At 38.2% G+C, this 23,895-nt stretch overlaps 1 protein-coding gene across 1 annotated transcript in view; it reads left to right on the forward strand.

The window, feature by feature from the left end:
- Positions 1 to 23,895, forward strand: part of FBN1 (fibrillin 1) — a 232,824-nt gene that overhangs the window by 118,310 nt on the left and 90,619 nt on the right. The window contains exons 9-16 of the mRNA XM_042942113.1: positions 3,040 to 3,198; positions 7,961 to 8,140; positions 8,774 to 8,914; positions 10,592 to 10,711; positions 13,560 to 13,685; positions 15,368 to 15,490; positions 18,706 to 18,828; positions 19,902 to 20,054. Coding sequence (XP_042798047.1) covers positions 3,040 to 3,198; positions 7,961 to 8,140; positions 8,774 to 8,914; positions 10,592 to 10,711; positions 13,560 to 13,685; positions 15,368 to 15,490; positions 18,706 to 18,828; positions 19,902 to 20,054 — 1,125 coding nt within the window. The remainder of the gene's footprint in view (positions 1 to 3,039; positions 3,199 to 7,960; positions 8,141 to 8,773; positions 8,915 to 10,591; positions 10,712 to 13,559; positions 13,686 to 15,367; positions 15,491 to 18,705; positions 18,829 to 19,901; positions 20,055 to 23,895) is intronic.

Raw genomic sequence — 23,895 nt, forward strand, 5'->3', positions numbered from 1 at the left:
TCAGGCTCTCAAACCTCCCTGTCTCAGCACTCCCTTTGTCCTGTAAGCTTTTGCAGTATTATTTTATTCTTTTGTTCTGTGATTTTGCTTTGGTGCTTTATAATAACTTGTGTAGGGCGGTCTTTTCATCTTAGTGTGTTCTGTCTCATCAATTCCCAGGAATCCTGATGACATCCTGTACCTAGTTTGGGCCTCACAGCTCCTAGCTCCTGGTTGGACACAACAATGTTAGTGACTGGTTATGAGAGGCCTATTGATAGGCTAGGATGACCCGCAAACACCTATTTAATCCATAATATATTTGTTTTGATAGAATGTGACTTCTGCATTCTGAAAGAAAAGGCCAAGTGGTTCAGAAGGAGAAAAAGGAAGAAAGCTTCCTACCCCTTTTTGCCAGATGTCTTGGCCAGAGCAAATTCAAAATAGAAGAAGGCATCTATGCCTCCTCCTGCCCTCCATTTGTCTCCTCCAAATCCTAACATTCTTCCCCCTCAGCTTCCATAGGTCTTCAGATCATCCCAAAGCCACTCCTTAGCCTCTAAGTAGAATGATCCCACATTATACAATGGTTTCTTTCCTGCTTCCTGATGACATGGAAAACTTCAGGCTGGTGTGCCCAGGGGACAGTTCCTCCAAATGCCTCCTGATTTTCACATATTTTCCCTTCCTTTACTTGTCAGCCTATAGGTTTTATTCCGAATTATAAATATTGTAAATATGTGTATTTTTAACCAAAGCCCTCCTTGCAGAACAAGAAATCAGCCAAATGCTTATTGTATGTGCAGGTGCTGTTTGTAAATCAGAGATTGCCAACAACCCAGATATGGCTGGTAATTTTTTTTAGCTGCAACAGTCACCATTTTGATCAAGTCTCTAACCTACTGATATAACATCTAAGTCAGCCAGCAGGGCAGTAAAATAGTATCATAGTTAATGTGCAAACTAATAGACATTAGCCCATTAAGAGTTTGCAATTGGCAACTGTAGGTCCCAGTTTTGCCCCGAAAGATAGCCCACACTGAAAATTATATATACAAATTGTGGTCAAGTATTTATACTGGGTTTTGACCACCAAATTCATTTGAAACTGGGATATAAGCCAGTTTTGAACATTTCTTCCTATTCTTAACAGCGTTTGGTTTCCATGCCCCCAAAATTTACTAATCCCTGAGTATATAAATTATCAGTGGCTTTAAAGCAATGAAAAGTAGAAACTAGGAAGTTTTATTGCTCCTTCTTCATAGGGAAGGTGCCACCTGTAGCTTCACAGAGCTTATCTTGTCTGCCCTCCTCTCTCCGGCCATTTACCCTGGATCAGGCTGCAATGAAACTCACTCTGCCTCTCTGTTGAGACTATTAGTCTGACTGCAGGTGTAGGAACTGGGGCCACAATACCTGCTAGTGTTTTTTTTTTAAACGTTTATTTTTGAGAGAGAGAGAGAGAAAGAGGGAGAGAGACAGAGTGTGAGTCTGGGAGGGGCAGAGAGGCAGAGAGAGGGGGAGACACAGAATCTGAAGCAGCCCAGACTCTGAGCTGTCAGCACAGAACCCAACACAGGGCTCCAACTCAAGAACGGCGAGATCGTGACCTGAGCCAAAGACTGATGCCTAACCCACTGAGCCACCCTGGTGCCTCCCTGCTAAGTATTAAGTATTTTTCAGAAATAATCTGTATTCTTTCAAGATGACCCCTAATTTTATTTGATGGTTTGTCTAGGTTTTTTTTTTGTAGCCTTCTTCCTATGATGTTAATAATTTATATGTGTCTAAGTTAGCCTTCTTTTTTATTTTATTTTTAATTGATTTCTTGTAACCTTCAAGGTTTGATGGCTTTGTATTCTTAAGAATGATGTAGATGAAGACATTTCTAGGTATGACCTTCTCTGATCAAACCTGAAGGTTAATATTTAGACCTACAGGAAACATAGTGGTGAAGTTTCAACTATAAAAACTTCTTCATTTTATAAAAGCATTTACCATTTAATTTCTTCAGATAGCAAGCATATTTAAAATAGTATGTAATTTTTACAACTTTATTGTGTATGGATATCACTGTGCAGTGATTCACTTTTGTTAAAGGGAGGTTCATCCTCAAGGTGTTAGGTGGATCAAGATGTTCTATACTTAGCTAGCTGCCTCTATTTCATGGTGCTTCCTCACCATGAAGCACTTAACTTTCTACTATGTCACAGGCTCCTTTTTGGTAGCCTAGACTTGTACTTCAGTGTGTCAATGTTGTCATGACAGTCAGACATGATGTAACCCAATAAAAGTGGTATAGAGAAATATGTCTTCCCGTGCTGCTTTGAGAAGATACCTTTCTGCCAAAAAAAAAAAAAAAAAAAAAAATCTTTCAAGAACCATTACATCTTATGGGACTAACAACTTGGAATCATGTACATTTTGAACTTGTAAATAACCAGTGCCTTATAAAACCTGTTAGGGCCCCAGGACAAAAGGAAATCTTTATTAACAAGCATTGGATCTTACGGCAAAGTGGCTCACTCCTTTAAAAAAAATCTTGCAAGTCTGACTCACGGTTTCAGTCTGAAAAATAAGAAAGATCTTTTAGAAATGTAGACTATAGTGCAGACTTCATGTTGTTTTAAAATAGATTTATATCAATATTTACCTAAAGTGGCTCAAATTAAGTAGTTTGAAACCAAGGACAACACAGTCTCCCTTCAGTATAGAGACATGTCTTTATAACTAATTAACTGTCACTGCCAGTGATTTTCTTAGTCTCTCTTTTCCTATGGCACATATGGTTGTAATCATTCATTCCCACCTTGGGGATGGAATGTGGGACATTGGCCAAGTGCACCAGCTCGCAGGGGCGAAAGGTGTGAGACGAAGAGAGTTCTGACTGAGTATTGTTCCCAAGCAGGGCTCACCACTTCCCTCCCAGGAGGCGGGAGTGTCGGCGCATCCTGCCTGCCAGAGCCCAAGTGTGAAGCGTAGAGGTGTTGGAGGAGGAGAGGGGTGTTCCGAGTTCCATCCCAGTGATGTGCGCGTGGCTGTGCTTCTTTGTTCTCGCAGATGTACGCCCTGGATACTGCTACACGGCTCTGGCAAACGGGCGCTGTTCTAACCAACTGCCACAGTCCATAACCAAAATGCAGTGCTGCTGTGATGTTGGCCGATGCTGGTCTCCAGGGGTCACTGTCGCCCCTGAGATGTGTCCCATCAGAGCAACAGGTAAGAGCCCTTCCAGTTATCTGCGGAGTATCCCCAGTTCTACCCCCACAAGCCCAGTGACAATGTGCATGATGCAGATCTAGTGGAAATCCAGGTAAGTGAAAAAGATTCCAGAAAATAAAAGAGACGATTCTCAGGGAAATTTCCCCAGACAATGACTTGGGGGGAAAAATCGAGATCCGTACAAATAATAATGTTTTCTGGTACTGCTTCTTCCTTAGCTTGCCTGTTACCGCTAAGTAGCAACCTTTTCAGAAGTACTTGTCCTCTCTTATTCTGTATTTCTTTTGGCTCTCAAATAGTCCTTAAAGCTCACTTGAATAAAACTCACTTCTTTCAGAGTCTTTCGGTGAGTTACTCTGGATACACGTTTCCTCCTTCCCTAACGTTTGACACTTTCCTCTTGCTTGTTGCCAATTCTTGTTGACTTTTTTTTCTCTTTGTAATACCTCTTTCATCTGTCATATTCCTTCCATTTCCACATAAAGCTCATTTTCTCTCATCTGGACTATTGCAGTGGCCTCCTAACTTGTCTCTATGAAATCCACAGCTGCCGTATACATTTCCCAAAGCATAACTCATCTGAAGTTTGGTTAAAAAAATTATGGCTGGGGAAAATGTAGGAAAAGATGTCCAGAAAATTTTTCCCAGGATGAATTCAGGCAGTATCTAGTGGTCCAAATCACTCCATTTCTTAAAAATAAAATTTTACTACTTGGCAGAGAGCATCTCGTGTCCTCAAATCTGACCCCAGTTCATCTTTTAATTCTTATTCTTTATGGTAGCTTTACTTTCTAGTTAAATTATACAATCAAGCTTTCCCTGAAGCCAGTCTGAAGATTTCTAAACTCAAATATTCTTTTTTTCCTAAAACTTCTCCTCAGTTGAGGTTCTTACTCCCTACTTCGTATCTCTACTACTTTGCCTGTTAAATGCCGTCTTGTTTGTTAAGGATCCTAACATGATTCCCAATATGACCTAATTCTTCAATGTCCCAAGATAACAACAGCTGGAAATGCTGCCTTCTGTCTCTGTGTTCCAAGTTTTTACTGTTGCTATGGCACAAATCCCATCTACTCTGCTTTGTGCCAATTTGTGTTCATGTATTGCCTTTTTACTAGTTGATAAATCTCATTAGGAGGTCTCATTCATTATCATAGTCCCATATTCTTTATGCTTTCATAACACTTCCACAATTTTTAGCAAAATCTTCCTCATAGGAGGCTTCCACGTAGAGTGAACAATTTATTAAATGACCTCTTTCCCGCCAGATTTAAGTAAGAACCGGGGTTATAGCTCCTTCCCAATCTGATTCCTGAATGTTGTGTTTGAATCAGAGTGTTTTAGCAGAGCAAATCAAGGTGGGGAAGGATAAACACAGAGTTAACGGATTACTGTAGAATGTTACACACAGAATGTAAATTTCCCATTATCATGGATTCTACACCTGCTCACAGACGTACTCTAAAACTTCTCTTTTTTTTTTTTAAATTTTTTTTTCAACGTTTTTTATTTATTTTTGGGACAGAGAGAGACAGAGCATGAACAGGGGAGGGGCAGAGAGAGAGGGAGACACAGAATCGGAAACAGGCTCCAGGCTCCGAGCCATCAGCCCAGAGCCTGACGCGGGGCTCGAACTCACAGACCGCGAGATCGTGACCTGGCTGAAGTCGGACGCTTAACCGACTGCGCCACCCAGGCGCCCCTAAAACTTCTCTTTATTGCTGAGAATTATATGTGTGGATTAAAGAAGCAATAAGAATCTTCAATACATTTTAATGTATAACAAGTCGTATATTTTGTCTGATTTTCATACTGTCTTTGGACTAAAAATATAGCCCATTGTTCTTAGTGCACTAGGGGGAACATTTAGTAAGTTACTGTTTAGAAGAAGTATATGTTGTCCTACTAAGACACATGTCTTGGGTACCAGGAAAATCACTTTTTAAATATATATGTTAATTTAGGAATCAGCAGTACTGGTGAAGATTCCTTTCTGTGCTGAGGCCTTGAAAAGAGGAGAGAGGGAAGGGCAGGTAGAGGTGCTTAAAAACCTACTTTGGGATACATGAGCAGAAGGTTCTGTTCCCCTGTGTGGCTTTGCAGGGAACTGCTCTCTCATATGTACCACTGAGATACCCCAAATCTAAGATAGGCCCAGGGAAAAGCAGACTGACAGAGAAAAGCTGATTTGCAAATGAGTGTTTTGTTTGCTCAAACATTCTGGTAGCAATGCTATAGAGCTCTAGGCTCTTAACTTAAGGAGAGTGATGATGTGTATATATATATATATACACATGTAGGATTATTTTAGACTGGTCAGCTTTTCACCTTGTTAAAAAAAAAATCAGTAGCATCTCCAGGTTACATGGAGATAGGAAAGATGGATATCAGTTGAACAAAACGAGCTACAGTTCGCTGATCCTGAATGTCAAAGGGGCTCAATGGGAAAGTTAGGAAGTTGGACCCACTCGGAGGTTAAGATGAATTTTCCTACTCAGGTTAAGATGAATTTCATGGCATGCTTAAAGTCATATACTCACCTAATTAGCAGAGATCCTGATAAGCTATTCAACTTCTTTTATACAAATCCTAAAAGACTAAAGAAAAAGGCTGAATTGAAGCTTGGAAGAAAACTGAGTCCCTTAATATAATTACTATCCAGTTAAATCCAACACATAGTTAATGAATTCCTCTTCTGTGAATTTGCAGGGCTAGATTCAGAGTGGGAATTAGTTATGAGTTAGTTATTATTCTTGACTTCAAAGACTGGGCACAGTCTTAGTGGTAGAAATGTGGGGGGAAGCTGGTAGCTAGGAAATGATACATGGCGCATCCATAGATCTATGAGAGGGATCACTGTGGTTTGTTAGGAGGGATTGTAGCCTCCTGGTTCAGGGAAGCATAAGCAGTATATAAATCCTTTCCAGATGCAGTCAAGTGCTACAGAATCTGTGGGTTAGTATTACAGATAAACAATAATTAAATGCAGTAATAGAATTCTCTAAAAACATAAACTTAACCTGAGTTGGAAATATCATATGGGATTGAAGATATTTTAGTAAAGGACCAATAAAGAACAACAGAGTACATGGTAGCTAGGTATATTTAGCCACTTGTAAATTGGCAGATTTTCCCATGAGGTTGAAGCAGGAATGTAATTCCATAAGACCTATTACAGCGCCTTAGAATAAGTCAGATTTAGTCCATAAGGAAAAGACTGATATTAACCTAATTTCTGTTACTGGATAAAACTAGTATAGAAAGTATCAATGGGAGTATCCTTGTGTGGCAATGATAATAAAACTGTTAACATTCTGGCAAAAGAGAGAGAAGAAAGAAATTAAAAAATCACGTGGTTAATTTACATATAAAGGCGAACTATAACAAAATATGGCTATTTGTAGGAAACATGAAAATGTGCTAGTAGTTAAGTAAATACATCCCTGGAAACCTGACTACTGTTTTAAAACACCTTTTGGGAAGCTCAGAAAAAAAAAGGGTCACAAATCTAAAGAGGATTTATTCTGATAAAGACCTGGAATTGTGAGAAAGAGGAATCAGTGTATATGTGAAGTCAGAGGAAAATAGTTGATTAACTCAGGTATTCTAGTTCAGGGAATCATTATGCAGCATTAACACTGGACACACACACACCCCGCCCCCCTCCCCCCGCCCAGTATCCCTTCTGCCCTGTGGGGTGCTGCTTCTTCAACACTTTGTTGTCTTTTACAAATAGATATTCCTCAGGCCTCTCTGCACACACTTCTCTTCAGTTTCCACATCCATCCCTGGGGCTTTAAATACTACCTATCTACCGATAATTGCAAAACTTCTATCTAGCCCCTACTTCTTCTCTAGGCTTCAAACTCTCTTATACAGCTGCTGTGGGACAAATCTACTTGGATGTCTGACATCTCAAAATTCGTATGTTCAAATGGAACTTGGCCTCTATCCACCAGACCTGTTTCCATTGCAGTTTTCCCCATTTAGGTAAATGTCACCAACATCTACCCGTTTGCTAAACCAGAAGACTATGTCATTCTTGATTTCCTGTTCCCTCCGCTCTAACATTTACTCCTTCATGAAGTACTACCCACTTATTTCTAAAATATGCTTCAAATCTGTTCACTTCTGCCCAGTCTCATCACTGCCTCCCATGTCCAGCCATTGTTTTCTTGCCCTTAGTCTTCTGTAACAGCCTTGCCTCCCTTTAGCACATTCTGCATGCATCAGCAAGATCAATCTTCTGAAAATGTTCAGTTGATTACATCCCACATTAGTCTGAAGAGTTCCAGTGCCTTCCCATTTCACATAAAATAAAATCCAGGCTTTTTAGAATGCTTTTTAGAGCTCTGTGGGGTCCATAAATGGGATGGAATGGAGAAGGTGGCATTTGATTCTTCCTTGAAGTGAACCGTGACATAGGTAAAGACTCCTTAAATTTTGGGAGAGGCATGTGGTACACACCCTGGGGGGTTTGCTTTTAGTTTTGAATTACTGTTCCTAATAGTGACTATAGCTATTAAGATGGGAATGAAGCCAGTTGGCTTTTTCCCTTTTCTCCAATTGATCTATGTGGTTTCGTGATTGATTTTATTTAAAGCTGCTTTGATACTGGGTGTTGTACGGAAACCAATTTGACAATAAACTTCATATATTGAAAAAAAAAAGCTGCTTTGAAACATAAAGGTGTCTTCTGCGGGCCTATGAGGTACACTGCAGCTCAGCTTTTGTGTTCTGTTGTGTCATGCTTTTCCAGAGGATTTCAACAAGCTGTGCTCCATCCCTTTGGTAATTCCTGAGAGACCAGGATATCCTTCCCCACCCCTTGGCCCCATTCCTCCAGTTCACCCTGTTCCTCCTGGCTATCCTCCTGGACCTCCAGTCCCAGTCCCTCGACCACCAGTGGAATATCCATACCCATCTCGGGAACCACCAAGTAAGGAGTCAAAAGTCATCTGGTTATTTTTCTTACATTAACCAAGTTAACTTTTTTGTTGTTTTTAATGCTGATTTGGTCATTAAATTAGCAGGTCAATTCTTAGATTAACTGTTTGGTTTACAGAGTGTTGTATGTAAGTTTCTTAATATGCCTATTTCATAGAGAAAAATAGCTTTCATCATCCTGATTAATGTCCTTTTGTTATTGATGTTTTGAGTCAACTGTAGGACAGTTAGTTAGCTAGTTACAGGAGAGATTTAAATCTGATTCACAGGGTGAAGTCATAGAGGAGGTATATACAATGAGTTTTATATAGTGCAAAGCAGCTTTGCAAGTAATTTCCAAGAACTGTTTGCCTTTGTCATTTACCCAAACTGGAGGCTTGAGAGCGAGGCAGAAAAGAGGTAGAGGTAGGGAGAAGTAGGCTACTGTGAGGCTGCAGGACCTGGCTACAGGTGATCTCTGTAAGCGGGCATAGAAATATGGTTTATTTGCCCCAGATGATCTTTGCCCAAAGAGAGTTTCCTTCCTTTATGTTTTAGCATCTTGCTCATCGTTAGTGGGTTAGGTGCTGATTAAAGATGTCCTAGTTAAAAATGATTTCAATAGGGTTTCATGTTATTCCTTTAGGGGTGCTGCCAGTCAATGTCACTGATTACTGCCAGTTGTTTCGCTATCTCTGTCAAAACGGACGCTGCATTCCAACTCCTGGGAGCTACCGGTGTGAGTGCAACAAAGGATTCCAGCTGGACCTCCGTGGGGAGTGCATTGGTATGTGATACATATGGTTAGGTCTGCTCCGAGAGGCTATCACAATTCTGTCCCATGACTATATGGGTTTCCTGTGGCAGCTGTAACAAATCAGCTCCAGGTCAGTGGCTTAAAATGTAGTTCTGTATGTTAGGAGTCCAACAGAGGACTAAAATAACTGGGCTAAAATCAAGATGTCGGCAAGGCTGTGTTCCTTTTGGAAAGAATCCATTTCTTTGCCTTTTCCAGCTTCTAGAGGCCATCTGTATTCCTTAGATGATGGTCCCCTCCTCTATAAAGCCAGTGATATAGTATCTTCACATCTTGAATTCTCTTCTAATTCCCTCTTCTGCTTTTAAGGACCTTTGTGATTACACAGGGACCACCTGTACAACCCAGGAGGCTCCCCCATCTCGAGATCTGCTGATTAGCAACCTTGATTCCCCTTTGCCATGTAGCATATTCAGAGGTCTGGAGATTAGGACATGAACATATTTGGGGAGGGGGTACTCTTCCGCCAACGATAGGGACTTTTAACCTTCGTAATAAAATATGTTGAAGTCATTGCTGGTAGCTTCATATTAAGCCATCTCATCAAAAGTCTGACCATTAAAATAAAGCATTAAAACTGTCCCCAGATTATAAAATTTTGCACATTTTACTAACTCAAATGGATATAACTCACCGATTGTCTCTAAAACCGAAAAGTCATTAAAACTAAGAAACTTTGAGTTGTTGACAAGTCATTTAAGCCAGCAAAAGGAGGAAATGTAACAAAAGAATAATTCATTTGTTAGATTGGAAAAGAACACCCATCTAATTTTTAAAAATAAGTCCCTTTCTTAGTTCTGTTATAAAGTCTAATTCTATCATTATGAATCAGGCAGAAATAAGGAGTTCTTAGTTTCTCATACTGTGTAGTTTCCTGGTGACATTAATACCCCTTCTAGCAACACACTAGGAGAGAGTCATTCAGTCCATAGAAGTCATCCAGAACTGGGTGGAAGAGGGGACACGTAACCCCCCGTGGTGGGGGGGAGGGGACACACCTGCGGCAAGAAACTTGTGACTCTGGGTGAGTGGGTGGGTTATCTTCCAAAAACCTTAGTTTCCTCATCTTTACAAATAGGAGGATATAAACCAGTTCACTGTTAAATATACTGATAGTTCTAAACAACTGTAAAACTAGTGGGAGCCTCTCTGGGTTGGGAGGTGGACTCTGGTCGGTGAGAATAACTCTTTGAATGATGTGTTTCATGTCTTGTTCTAACGTTCTCAGTGGAATTCAACAAGAGATGCTTAGATAAGGTGAGACCCCCTTTTGACTGAAAAATAGAGCTTTAGGAGATACTAGAATTCTGCCTAGAAGCCATTTCTGAAATGTTAGTCTGCTTAATTCCCTTAGGCCAAACTCAAGGAAGAGAAAATGTTTATTAGCTTGGAGTGTTGAATTGCTACGTGTTTGGCATTTTCCTCTGAAAAATGACACAGGAAAATAATACACTTTAACTGCTCAACCGGTTTTCAAGTGGCTTGTGACATGATACATTGTAGTAGAAAGAAAAAAGATCCTTTTCATTATGCTATTTATTTCTGAAAAGGAAAGTGTTTTAACATGTAAAGGAAACCAATAAAATGGTCTTAAAGTTGCGAGTTATTGCTCTCTAATTTCTTACTGAAATATACTGTATTTTGCAGATGTTGATGAATGTGAGAAAAACCCTTGTGCTGGTGGAGAGTGTATTAATAACCAGGGCTCATATACCTGTCAGTGCCGGCCTGGCTATCAGAGCACACTCACCCGGACAGAGTGCCGAGGTATGGTCCTAGCTGGGAACATGCAAAGTTAAGGGGACATATATGCTAAATAAAAGGTTTGCTTCGAAGGAGTTTAACAGAGTTTGAATAACCCTGGCCAGGAGAGGCTAATAGGCTTGTTGCCTTTTGCACTCAACTCCAGATATTGTCACTCAGAAGGATAGCGTCATAAAATCTGGCGGAGATCCAAACCATTTTAAAAGATGCATCTGTTCCTGTGGGCATATCTTCTTTTCACTACTTTTTTGCCTCATCACTACTGCCTCTTAATTTTTAATCTGAGAGCTAGGGAATGGGGTTGTCCTTTGCTGACACAGAAACTGAGGAAAGTTTCAGGTGAAATTGTATGTAACTGATTTCTTAATGGAATGATCTAAAGTATAAGGAAAGAGTGTGTGACTTCTTGCTTCTTATTCATGTGGTCAGCAGTAGCATTGCCTGGAAGCTGATTGGAAATACAGAATCTCAGGTCTGACCTCAGACCTACTAAGTCAGAATCAGTATTTTTAACAAGATCCCCCAGTGATCCGTAAGCACTTTAAAGTTTGGGAAGCACTACTATAAGTGTTTGTTCACAAAATTTTCCCTTCAGGTTTGTTAATTTATTATGTCATCCTATATGCCTTTTACTGGATGACTGATATACTGTTTCTGCAACAGAAACAAGTAAGATGTTCTTTCAATCCTCAGGAAACTCAAATATCTATGTCTCTATAAATTTGGCACTGAATGAGGTATTTCACTGGTCACTAAAGCCAGATAAAAGGAAGAGATTTCTGTGTTAAAATTAAATACAAGGAAAGGTCAGAAGGTTTGTATCACTTAAAAAAAATTGCCAGCCATTAGTAAGAGTTAGTTTTATTTGTCTTCTTTTTTTTTTTAAGTAAAATCTCTTCACCTGAGTTGAAGTCATACAGTTTTTATTTTTATCGGTGACTGGTTTCAGGATCTTTGATTGTGATTCAGGCTTAGAGATTTCTTGCCATTGGTATATTTTAATACACTACCTGTAAATGGCAGTTTAGAGCAGAAGAAACCAGAGCACAGCATGTCCACCTGCTAGTATTTCTATTAATGGCCTACTTAATGAATATAGATAAGGATAGTTTGAATATTTAACAGAATATTTAATATGCTAAATAATTAGCATGTACAGTGTACTAGGCATTTTGCAATATAGAGAATAAACTGAAACCAATATCTAGAAGACTGCACTATGAAATAAGCAAAGAGAAAAGATTATTGAGAGCACTCAGCTGGGGCAAAAGCCAGCTGGAGTAGATGAGTGGTGTTATCGCTCTGAGACTTAATTTACTAGAGACTGAGGATTACCTAAAAGCCTCAAACACTGTCTTCCTCAAGAGCCTAGTGCTAAGCTTATCTCAAACATAAGAAGTTGATGACATACTCACATTTTGGGGTAGATGCAAGTTGCCACAAAACAGAAAGACTGTGTACTTAGCTGAGGAGAAGTACATGACAGACTGAAGAGAAGGGGACGGAAGAGACGGAACTACGGTAGAGAACTTTTAATGGCAAGCTTTCAGTTGATCTTGTGAGGCAGTGGGGAGCCCAGTGGTGTTCTGATAATAGTGAGGAGAGAAAATGCCGAACTCTGTATGCTGTTTATTTTATCCTCGGGCTTCAAAAGATTATAGAACCCTAAAAAAATTCTGCTCAAGAGTATGTGGCTTTTACTATTTTTTGGAGTGCGGAGCAAGTCAGATTTTTGCAAGGATTAAGAAATAAATGAGAGAGAAAAAGAGCGTAGGTTGTTGGCACAAAGATCAGACAGAAGAAAAGCCCAGACTGCCTCAGCTAGTCCAATGACTCGTGTGGAAACCACGGCTGGATCTGCCCAGAAAGAAAGTGCGTCTGAGGGTCAACCACAAGACAGCGTGCAGACGCAGGGTAGACAGAGTAAGCAATATGCCATGAATGCACATTCTTGTCGTCCAGAGGATGTTTAGGGTGCTTATGCGCAGGCACACGTGACCTCAACTCTGCACAGATAGTTCGGCCCCAGTCCTCTATTACACAGTTCCCTGGTATCTGTCTTCTGGGGAATAAGCCTGGCAAAGATTATATGCTCTGGAGACAAGGCAGTGTGTATTCATCCTCCTTGGTGTTCCTCCAGGTATCTAGCCTAGAAACTGAGGGGAACAGATAATCCAGTGTACCGTGTTGTCCAATTTGAGTTAATCATTAATCTTTAAGTGAGCGATCAGATATAGGTTATTCGAGTGACTGTCCTTTTTAACACTTGCATATCAAGCTCCGTTGTTTACTTTGGTGTAATATGAAACACAACACAAAGAAGGAGAGGTGCCCTCATATTTTATTTGCTATAAATGCTTATAAGGTTATAAAAGAAACTAAGAATATATAAACAAGAAAACTATACTTGGACCAGGACTGCCATAAGAAAGGTAAACATTTCAGTCATGTGATTGCTGGTTTTCAGATGGAATGACTTTTTTTTTAATAGGACTTTTGTTTTATTGTTCTGATATAGCTATGAGATCTGCCTTTTTGAGCATGTGTTGAAAGATGCCAGCCAAAGTTTAATATAAATGATGATATATACTGTCTCATTGAAGTAGCTAGGAAAATGGTGAAGACAAATTTTGTATATACGACTGAGATTTAAGGGGCCTAATTAGAACTTAGAGTTAGATCAAATGCTATTATGTTGGCAGTCTTTCTGTCACGTCTTGCAAACTCTAATTAATCATTTTAATATTGGATATCAAGTTTGGAGATGGGTTTGGAATGGAGGGAGGGAGAAATAAAATAATTTTGAGTCCGCCAAGTGAAGCTGTTTCTTCTGTTTTAACTTTAATCTTAGACATCGATGAATGTTTGCAGAATGGCCGTATCTGTAATAACGGACGTTGCATCAACACAGATGGCAGTTTCCATTGTGTGTGTAATGCGGGCTTTCACGTTACACGCGATGGGAAGAACTGTGAAGGTAATACCAGTATGACAGTAAGAGCGGTGTAATAATATGAATCCCCATTTTCCATTGCAGTTCCAATCAGAAGTCTCTAACAAGACCAAGCCAAACATTGAGTGAAAGGTCAAAGCAGCAAATATATTTCACAGATCGTTATGGGGGAGATAAGCATAATTTTCAACAATATTCGTACTTTTAATTACATTTCTGTGAGTCAAATAACATTTCAAATATATAAGGGGAGCTTGTCCTTGAGAGATCAATCCCTAGTGATAATAAAACTTCTATAGCATAAATCGTTACTTCCTAATTTTATACAATCAGAATTTGTACATGGGTTTTTTTAATAGGACACACCTAACCTCATATATTTCTTTTTTCTAATTGAAGTATAGTTCATATAGGCCATATATTTTTTGTCATTTATAGTCTTTGTGTTTGAAGTGTCTGTCTAGTAATAAAATACTATTAAGAACCTGAAAATGTAAAATTTGTTTGAAACATTGACTACTGAAAACCAGCTATATTGCCTCTTGAATTAATCACCTCATTTGAATTGGGCTGTTTCAAACATTTTGTCTTTTTCCCCTGCCACTTTTTTTTTGAATTGAAAATATGAACATTATTGATGAGTTTCCACTACTTAGACCTTTAGCAAAAAATGAAGAATGCTTCTTATCGTCTTTCCCAACATCTTTGGGAAAGATCCCAAGAATCTATTCATACATTAAAAGAATTTCAAAATTGTTCTTAGAAACATTTTTGGCAGAATATTATCTCAGTGATTCAACTCAAAGACTTAATGCCAGAATTCTCGGTTGGGATAGAATCCTGTTTAAAAAAAAGAAAAAAAATCATAAATTACATTGGCCTGACTAAAGCCTGTAAGTGAAAACACACCATGTCTAGAAGAGCAAGTACCTCCCCCCAAGACAGCTGTAGTATTAAATAAAATAACATTTTGATTAATTTAAAGAAATAACCTTATGATCAACAAATCCTAAAGGTTAACTAACATAGCTATACTCCATAGTCGAGTCTTGTATTTTAAAAATACATTTTTTCCTACCTCTATTTAAAATTGCTTCAGACTTTAAGCTGTCTTCTGGTTTCTGCTTTATAAGAAATCAGGAGGTGAACAAAATACATTTCAAGTTCCATCATTCTTAGTTTTGCTTTTTGTTTTTATTTTTCAATATATTAGAATTAGTATCTCTGAAGTAAATATAGCCATAAGATTGTTAATACACTTTTCAGTTTGTAAACTGATATTTTTTAAAAAAAGTCCTGGTAGCTTCCATTGAGTCAAATTCATATATATATATGTATGTATATACATACATATATATACATATATGTACATATATATATACACACATACATTCATGAAGTTTTATATATGTTATTATATATGAATTTCAAATCTATGTACATGTATATGTGTGTACATTCAGTATATATATAGTATGTCAGAAAATAAATTTAGCCCTATAATTTTCATGAATATGTCAAAAATTGAGAACTTAAGAATACGTATTTTGCATGGCCCTTCTTGTATGCCATAAAGAAAATTAGCCTTAGACTACAATAACAAAAAACAAAAGAAATGTGAAGGAAAAGAATTCTATTGACTCAGGTTGGCTTCTGTAAGCTTACTCTTCTGGTCATAAGAAAATGCATCCTCTGTATTTTTTCAGATATGGATGAATGCAGCATAAGGAACATGTGCCTTAATGGAATGTGTATCAATGAAGATGGCAGTTTTAAATGTATTTGCAAACCTGGGTTTCAGCTGGCATCAGATGGGCGTTATTGCAAAGGTTTGTGCTGTAAATCATATCCTTCTCCTGCTTTTTTTCCTTTCTATATTGCTTAGAGGTACCACTTTTCCTTCTTGATTCTTCCCATTTAAAGTATTCCTAATTCTGGCTTGAGAAACCTAAGTGGACATCCTTCTTAAGTCCAGCCATCCAGAGAGCTATAGTTTATGCTTAAGATGGCTGTTCTTATTTCAGAAAGGGTATTTGAGATCTTCCAAAGGAACCTGAAAGGCTACACTGCAAATGAATGAGAAGCTGAATTAACAGTAGGTCCACCAACAAATATGAGCAACCTTGTAAATAAGCTGAGTTATTCTTCTAACTTGGAGTTGGGAAATAAATGGTAATTAGGTTTTTCGATGGCTGTCATTTGCCACCTCTTACACAACTTCACCTGAACACAATAATGTATACTCTTATTGCATTGATCTCTTCTCCATAGTTTCTTTCAGATTATCTTAAGAAACAAAAAATTTTTGATGGACGACTTATTTAGGTGTTATCAAGTCACATCCGCATAAGGGGAAATAGAATTAAGCAGAAGAAATAAACTAAAACCAAGAGCCATTGTTTAGCTCTGTAGCTCTTGAAATAATCTCATTGCTCTAGGTATGGAAATAAAAATGAAGATTTTTTAAAATATTTTTTTAACGTTTATTCATTTTTGAGAGACAGAGACAGAGCGTGAGTGGGGGAAGGTCAGAGAGAGAGGGAGACACAGAATCCGAAGCAGACTCTAGGCTCTGAGCTGTCAGCACAGAGTCCAACGTGGGGCTCAAACTCACAAACTGCGAGATCATGACTTGAGCCGAAGTCGGATGCTCAACGAACTGAGCCACTCAGGTGCCCCACAAAAATGAAGATTTTTATTTGTACTATTGAAAATTCAGGTTCTAAGAAGAGTCATCAAAATAAATTTGTGCTTAGTGTCTCTTGCCTTACATGGTCAGGGATGAGTGATCATTGCACTTGGGTCCAAGATCCGCATTGAAACCATACTTCTCAAGGAACCTCATATCCAAACATCCAGAAAATCTGTGAACATGCTGCACTCAAAGCCTTCAGCTCATAGTTTCAGGTGGAGAAGTGCTGAGTGTCAAGCTATTCAAGATTGAGAAAGCAGATAAAGTCCTATGATGCCTCTTCTCCAGATTCCTCTGGTAGACAGACAGCTTTGGTAAAGGTGTTATGGAAGAAAGCCTTGTATTAAGTCGTTGGCAAGATGTGCATTTTCCCTAGGCTTAAAAGAGCTTCTATCCCTTGGTTGTTTACCTACGTTCTCCATGACCTTCACCTCAGTGGTTCTTAATATTGTGCAAATCTGTCTTCCTAGCAAGAGAAAACATTTGAATTTTTAAAATTTGAAATGGGAAATAGGTTTCTGTACTTTTGAGCCTTGTGCTGTGAGGAACATATAGTTTGGAAGACAAGACCAACACGTAGAAATATTCTACAATGTAAAACAGAATACAACAAAGTGCCAAATTGTGCAGATTAAGTGCTGTACAAGTGAAAAAGAAAGGGGAAGGGAATGGTTGCTGGAATATTTGGAATTAGGCTTCCAAACAAAATAACAGAAGGAAATGTGAAAGCCCCTTTGTGTGAAGACCTTTTACAAGAACACATACTCCTTTTGCTAATCCACAGAGCACACTAAAATGTATTTTCAGTGCCTATAGGCTGCCAGTGACCCCGGCCACAACTTCTCAGTATGAGGTATGGCCAATAGATAATGCTGATGTAATTATTTCAGAAGACACTATGACTTCATAGATGAAACTAGGTTTTGCAAATGTTTGCAACCAGTAAAGTATTTGGAATATTCAAACTAGAAATAGAAACTAGAATAAAGAAAAAAGAAAAATTTCTTGTATGGTGAATTTCTTCTTTTCTGTAGCTTTTCTCTTGACATCATTGGATAAGATTTTCTCTTAGAGCTGAGTATTTAGTTCTGAGGCCACAAAGATATGACTATCCAAATCTAGAATAAACAATGCTAATTTAATCTCTACAGTTAACTAATCTGATGAACAGCATGTCCTCCCCAATCACTCTCTGAAAGTTTGGGCCACAGACCCTCTCGGTCCGTGTAACATCTGTTGTCCTCATTAAAAAGCCTTTGTGTCACTTTGCAGGCTATAGCTGTCACCGTTTTACTGTAGATCTCAGCTTGAACAAAAAGGTGACCTGAATAACTGAACCAATTCGATTACATGTATTTAAATATAACTGCTGTTTTAAAATACAATCTGTACACGGAATCTTGGACCATCTGAATATATCTTGTGCCAAATAACACAAGCTAAGTAAAATGTAGAGGTGTTTCAGTCTCAATTTGCCTTTTTAAGGTCAGAAAAAGGAAATAGTTACATACACTAGCTGTATATTATAAAAGGAGTTGTTATAAAATGACTTGCTTCTACGTGTTACATGTTTTCCAAAACACAATTTGGTACCACTTCTCCTTCCCCATATTAAAGGGGAAAAATCTTTGCTATTATTAGTATGTGCCCAATAAAGTATTTTACCATACCTCCCTAAATATATACATATGATACTATAAAATATATGTAATACTTAGAAAGATTTTTCTCTGCTGAGCTCCAATGGCTTAGTGCTATTGTTGGCCAGAAATGGCCACCAAAATCTTCTATATTCCTTTTCTGTTTCTTTTCTATAGTGTTCCATCAGGGTTTTAGTTCTGTATCTCTTAATGCCTTGCTAGTCATCTCAGAGTGCTAAGATGTGAGTGATACTGGAATGGACGCCAGTCTGAGTGTTGGATGCTAAACAGAGAAGCTTCCCGCCCAGGTCAAAGTTGCAGTCCATTATCAAGCCAGATTTCTGACAGTCCTAGAAGAACTGCCATGTGAAACGTTCCACCAGGACCTTTGTCTTTTAGCTTCACTTTCCTCCTTTCTTCAATTCTGTTTTTGCCTTTGTGATTCTTATTTTGGATTTAAAAAAATCTCAGGAGAGTATTGTTGAAATGGCTTTTCCTGTGGTTAAAAAAAAAAAAGCTCACATAGTCGGTGTCAATTTTTGTTACTGTTCTTTCAAAGGGCAATGAAATGCATCTCACTGAGCTTTTATTGTTGGTGCTGCATGTAATTTTCTATCTTTCCCATTTTCAAGTGTTGCAAAAGAATTGTAGACATGTTGTGGTTTCATGTAAATGTCACTCCATTTTTAATAAGTGCTTTTCCCCACCACAGACATTAATGAGTGTGAAACACCTGGCATCTGCATGAATGGACGCTGCGTCAATACTGATGGCTCCTACAGATGTGAATGCTTTCCTGGACTGGCCGTGGGTCTGGATGGTCGTGTGTGTGTTGGTAAGATAATGCCATGACTAGATGGATGGTAGAGATCCACCCTCCGTGGATCAATAAATCCCACCAATGACAAATGCACTCTACTGTAACAGATAATGACATAATTAATACTTGTGGGGGAACAAACCAACAATATCAGTTCTCTTCTTGCATAAGCTGGATATTAATTTAGGAGATAGAAAGATGAACTGACATAAATGAAAACCAGGGGAATCCCCACCTCTCCTTCCCCCTTTTCTTTTCTAATTATGTAGATGTCCTCAATTTTCTCCAACCTTCCATTGTTGACAGTGGTCTTTGAAATTGGCCTATATATGCTCATTATCTCATAGTGAACATTTTCAGGTAGAGAATTAAATGTCCAAAGGGAAGTATAGAATACAAAGGAGGATATGGATAATCAGGAAATTTATGTAATATTTTTGTGCGGCTTTATAAAAAGTTTGAAATTTATTGAGAAATAGATATGAATTTTACCCAAATTGTTTTTAAGAATGGCAGTCAGTAAACCCTTTGAATTGGGAGAGAACTGGGCATAGCTGGAACCTCCCTCCCTGTTGGTAAAGATGACACTACTTAGTAAGCCAATGTCCAGAGATTTGTATAATGAACCTTCTATAGATTAAAGTTCCTCCGTTTTGAAAGTACATTTAATTCAAATATTCAATAATTGCATGTTTATTTTGAGGTAGACCACACTTCTAATAAAGATCTTATTTATCATAAGGGGAGTCACTGGTCACCCATCATTAACTTAACCTGTATTAAGCTCCTTCTCTGTGCAGGTCTAGGGAAGACAGAAATGAATGAGATATAATCTCAGCACTTAAGAGTCTCACAGTTGGGTACACCATGATAGTCCCTAGAAAACTGAAAGAGTCTGACAACTGGTTTCCAGTGCTTGAAAGCTGAATGCAGTTTGTGTGGGTTTGTCTCTTTCTGTTGAGACCTAAGAACAGAGGCATTTTCTGTGCGTTAGAACAGGGACAATGGCTAAATAAAGCCAGCTTCAACTTTGACCTGGGGGGTTATTGGAAGCGATAGTGTGATGACAGATGCCTCTTCCTGTTTAGACACACACATGCGGAGCACATGCTACGGTGGATACAAGAGAGGCCAGTGTGTCAAACCCTTGTTTGGTGCTGTTACTAAATCTGAATGCTGCTGTGCCAGCACCGAGTATGCATTTGGGGAACCTTGCCAACCGTGTCCTGCGCAGAATTCAGGTATGTGGTGTCATGGAGATGCCCCCATCCTGCCAGCCTTCTGCCACCATCTGCAATCTTTGCATTTATGGCAAACACGGAGAGAGATTATGTTATGCTCTCCAGATACATCACATACCTTCCTGGGGTCTTGACAGGGCTACTCAGGGTCTGATCACACATTATTCACCCAATCCTAATGGTCATTGGGAACAGGCAGCACGTTTGGAACCCCCATCCCAACCCCTCCACCTTAATAATACTCACGCTCTTTGGAATTCATGCAGCTTGCCTTGTTTTCTAAAGTAGTTTCATAATGTTTGCATTTTGCAGGAACTATTATAAAAGCAGAATTTTACAGAGTGTAAAAGTAAATAATTTTCAGATTACCTGAATATTTCCAACTTTTTTCCAAAAGGCCATGTGTGAATTTTGTTCAAATCCCTCATGTTGATTTAGGTGTGCCTTTCCTAAATGATTTTATTCAACCCTAGGGAAAAAGTATTTTTCTCAATTTGAAGTGACACGGCATAATGAAAAGAAAACTGGTTGGTGACTCAGAATTCTCCCCATCCACAGGCAGACAAATTGCTTAACTGGGGGGTTTAGTTCTTTGTAGATTTTTATTTATTTAGGAATTTTTCTCACCTACTTTCAAAAGGATTTAAGATAGCTTGCAATAGGATGCAGAATTGTAAAATAGAATAATATCGAAATGAATTCTTAGTTTCTTCATCTACAAAATGAATTATTTTAGGTAATCCAGAAGATCCTTTCCGGTTGTAAATTATTTTTATTTATAAGGCAAAAATAGTTTATTGAAACTAAAGCAATAAACTGTCAACATTTGGACACAATTTTAAGGTAGCTTGACATTTACTTTTAATGTCCTAAAATAAAGGTAGATCTAATACTGAAAACAAATAGCTTTGATTGGTTGGTTTACATCTAAGATCCAGTTAGTTTATTTCTGACCTATATATAGTCAATTAAAGATTAACTCACAATATTTAAACATCTGCCATTTTGAAAGTGATATTTGAAATTAGGGATATAGTCAATTAAAGATTAACTCACAATATTTAAACATCTGCCATTTTGAAAGTGATATTTGAAATTAGGGATATAGTCAATTAAAGATTAACTCACAATATTTAAACATCTGCCATTTTGAAAGTGATATTTGAAATTAGGGAGTTAGAAGAAATTAAAATATGAGAAGTTAGAGAATGTTAACTGGAAAACTTTAAAAGAAATGGGTAAGGCCAGTTAAGAAATAAAGCTTTATTCTGGCCGATTACATCACAGATTACCATTTTATATGTGATTAGCAATTAGTTCAATTCATGCCTACAATAATAATACTTCAATTATATAGCATAAAATATAATTCTATCTAACAAACATCCCTGTAACTTTATAGTTGTATATCATTAATACTACCCTGCTTGCTGTATGTTACTTTAACTTTTCAAAGTACTTTTCTTACATACTTGGAATTTACAAGATAGACGAGTATCATGAAAACTGGTGCACAGGGGTATAGGTGATTTATTCCTGTCTTCAATATGTGGAAGAACCAAACTTAGAATCTAGGACCCTTGGTGCATACAGTTCTTTGTTTTTACATTTTCCTCTGGACTAAGTACATCTCCAAAGAATTCTTATGATACCTAGGAAAATGAAGTAATCTTATAAAAAGATGACTAAAAGAGACCAGATTTCTTTAAGAAGTAAAGCTTAAGATGAGTTAAACTTGAAGCCCAGCGCCGCTAGCTTCTGTTTTCTATTTCAACACACTTGCACAGAAGAGGTCCACATGTGGAAGTGGTTTCGTTCAGTTTGGTTTCTCCACGTCTTTGGTAGATGAAAATGCCAAATCATGAAGGACTTAAATGGACAGTATCCCTCATTTCAAGAGAGAGGGGAGATTTTATTTTTTTTTTAATTTTTTTTTTTCAACGTTTTTTATTTATTTTTGGGACAGAGAGAGACAGAGCATGAACGGGGGAGGGGCAGAGAGAGAGAGGGAGACACAGAATCGGAAACAGGCTCCAGGCTCCGAGCCATCAGCCCAGAGCCTGACGCGGGGCTCGAACTCACGGACCGCGAGATCGTGACCTGGCTGAAGTCGGACGCTTAACCGACTGCGCCACCCAGGCGCCCCTTTTTTTTTTTTTTTTTTTTAAATTTTTTTTTTTTTTTTTTTTTTTTTGAGAGAGGGGAGATTTTAAAAGGTACTGAAAATATTCAGAGGATTCCTTCTTTAGTCAATTTAATGAGAAACTCCAACCTCATCACATCTAACGTCCATCTTTGTGCTCTGGAAGAAAGCCAAGTAAGGCTCTATATTAAGATATTTCTCACTGACTGCTGAATATTTACTCCTCACAGGGATCAGTCAGTTAAACCCAGAGAAGTGGAAGTTTGGGAATTTTCTCATATGTCCCCATACCAGTGCCTCCATAGCACAACACTGAGTTAGCTCTGCAACACCTATCATTTATGAAATGCATGAGCCATGCCAGGAGCTGTGTTCAACACCTTACATGTTCTCCTAGTAAATGCATAGAACTGCCATGTGGCTTCGGTATCCTTATCTCCAATTTGTAGAAGAGGAAACTTATAGAAGAGGAAACTAAGAGGGAAAGGGCTTGCTTCCAAGACCCCCAACAGCAAGCATTGTCATCAGCATTCAAACCAATGTAGACCTGAATTCACTGACTGCAGAGGACAGTGCAAGTACCAGATTCTCCCCAAATGGAAAAGAACAATGAAAAGAATTTGCTTCTATTTAGGCCAAGCATCAGCTAATTTAGCACTAACTGTAAAACTGCTTTTTGTAAAACTGACATGATATTGTTTTTCCTACTTTGTTACTTACAGTTATTTCAAAAGCGTTTTAATTAATTGCTGACATGAGAAGATAATGACAATGCATTTCTTTTTGCTTTCAGTCCCAGGCTTGCAAACACACAACGGCAGCCACTTTCCCAGTTGTTCCTTTTTTGGTCCCATTTAGCATGATTTAAAAATTAAGGGATTTCACCACTTTTCTGAAGTTTACATTTGTAGGAAGGCAGAGGCTCTGAAGGATTCAACCTTCATTTTTAAAATCTGTGTAGTTCATTTGCATCCACTGTCATCAGGAATAGAATTTTCTAGCATGCGGAAGTATAAGAGCTATTTGCATCAGCAGCGAGGTGCTGTAGGCCTGTGTAAAAAGGCCCCTCCCTAATATCCAGTTCTTGTGCCACTTCAGCCCACAAATGATTTGCATTTGGCCTGGAGACTCTGTGTTGCCAGAAACTGTGGGCAGCTAAGGGGACACTTCAGTTTGTTTTCCTTGGATAAAGTACGATTCCAGTTAGGTCTCCATTTTCATCGTTCACTCTCATGCTCCTCTGAATATTATTGGAATTATATGTAAAACATTGCATCAGTTTTAAGTAGAAATCTGATTCCATCACAAATTTGGGTACATATTCTGTATTCTTCAATTTCTTAGTAAGATCTCAGTTTTAACATTATGCAGTACTTTGCCTATAGATTTATCATATAGTATCCTGATGAATATTTACTTTAAAAATACACTTAAATACAAGTGTAGAGGCTTTGTTTTCCTTGTGAGTGCAGACTAGAGAATTTGAAGAGAGAAATGAGAAAATGTTAAGAACTTGATTGTATTAAAAAAAAAAAAAGTTTGTACTAAGAAACAAAATTATTCCCAAGATGGTGGGAGAAAGTTTTATTAACAGTTAAGAAACCACACTTTAACAGGCACATTTCACTATAAGTGTGAAGTGTTCCCTGGTGGACAAAATCAAATTATAGGAAAAACACCTTTTCCGAAAGCGCTTTG

This window comes from Panthera leo, chromosome B3 (assembly GCF_018350215.1).
Source record: "Panthera leo isolate Ple1 chromosome B3, P.leo_Ple1_pat1.1, whole genome shotgun sequence".
In the NCBI taxonomy this organism is placed as follows: Eukaryota; Metazoa; Chordata; class Mammalia; order Carnivora; family Felidae; genus Panthera; species Panthera leo.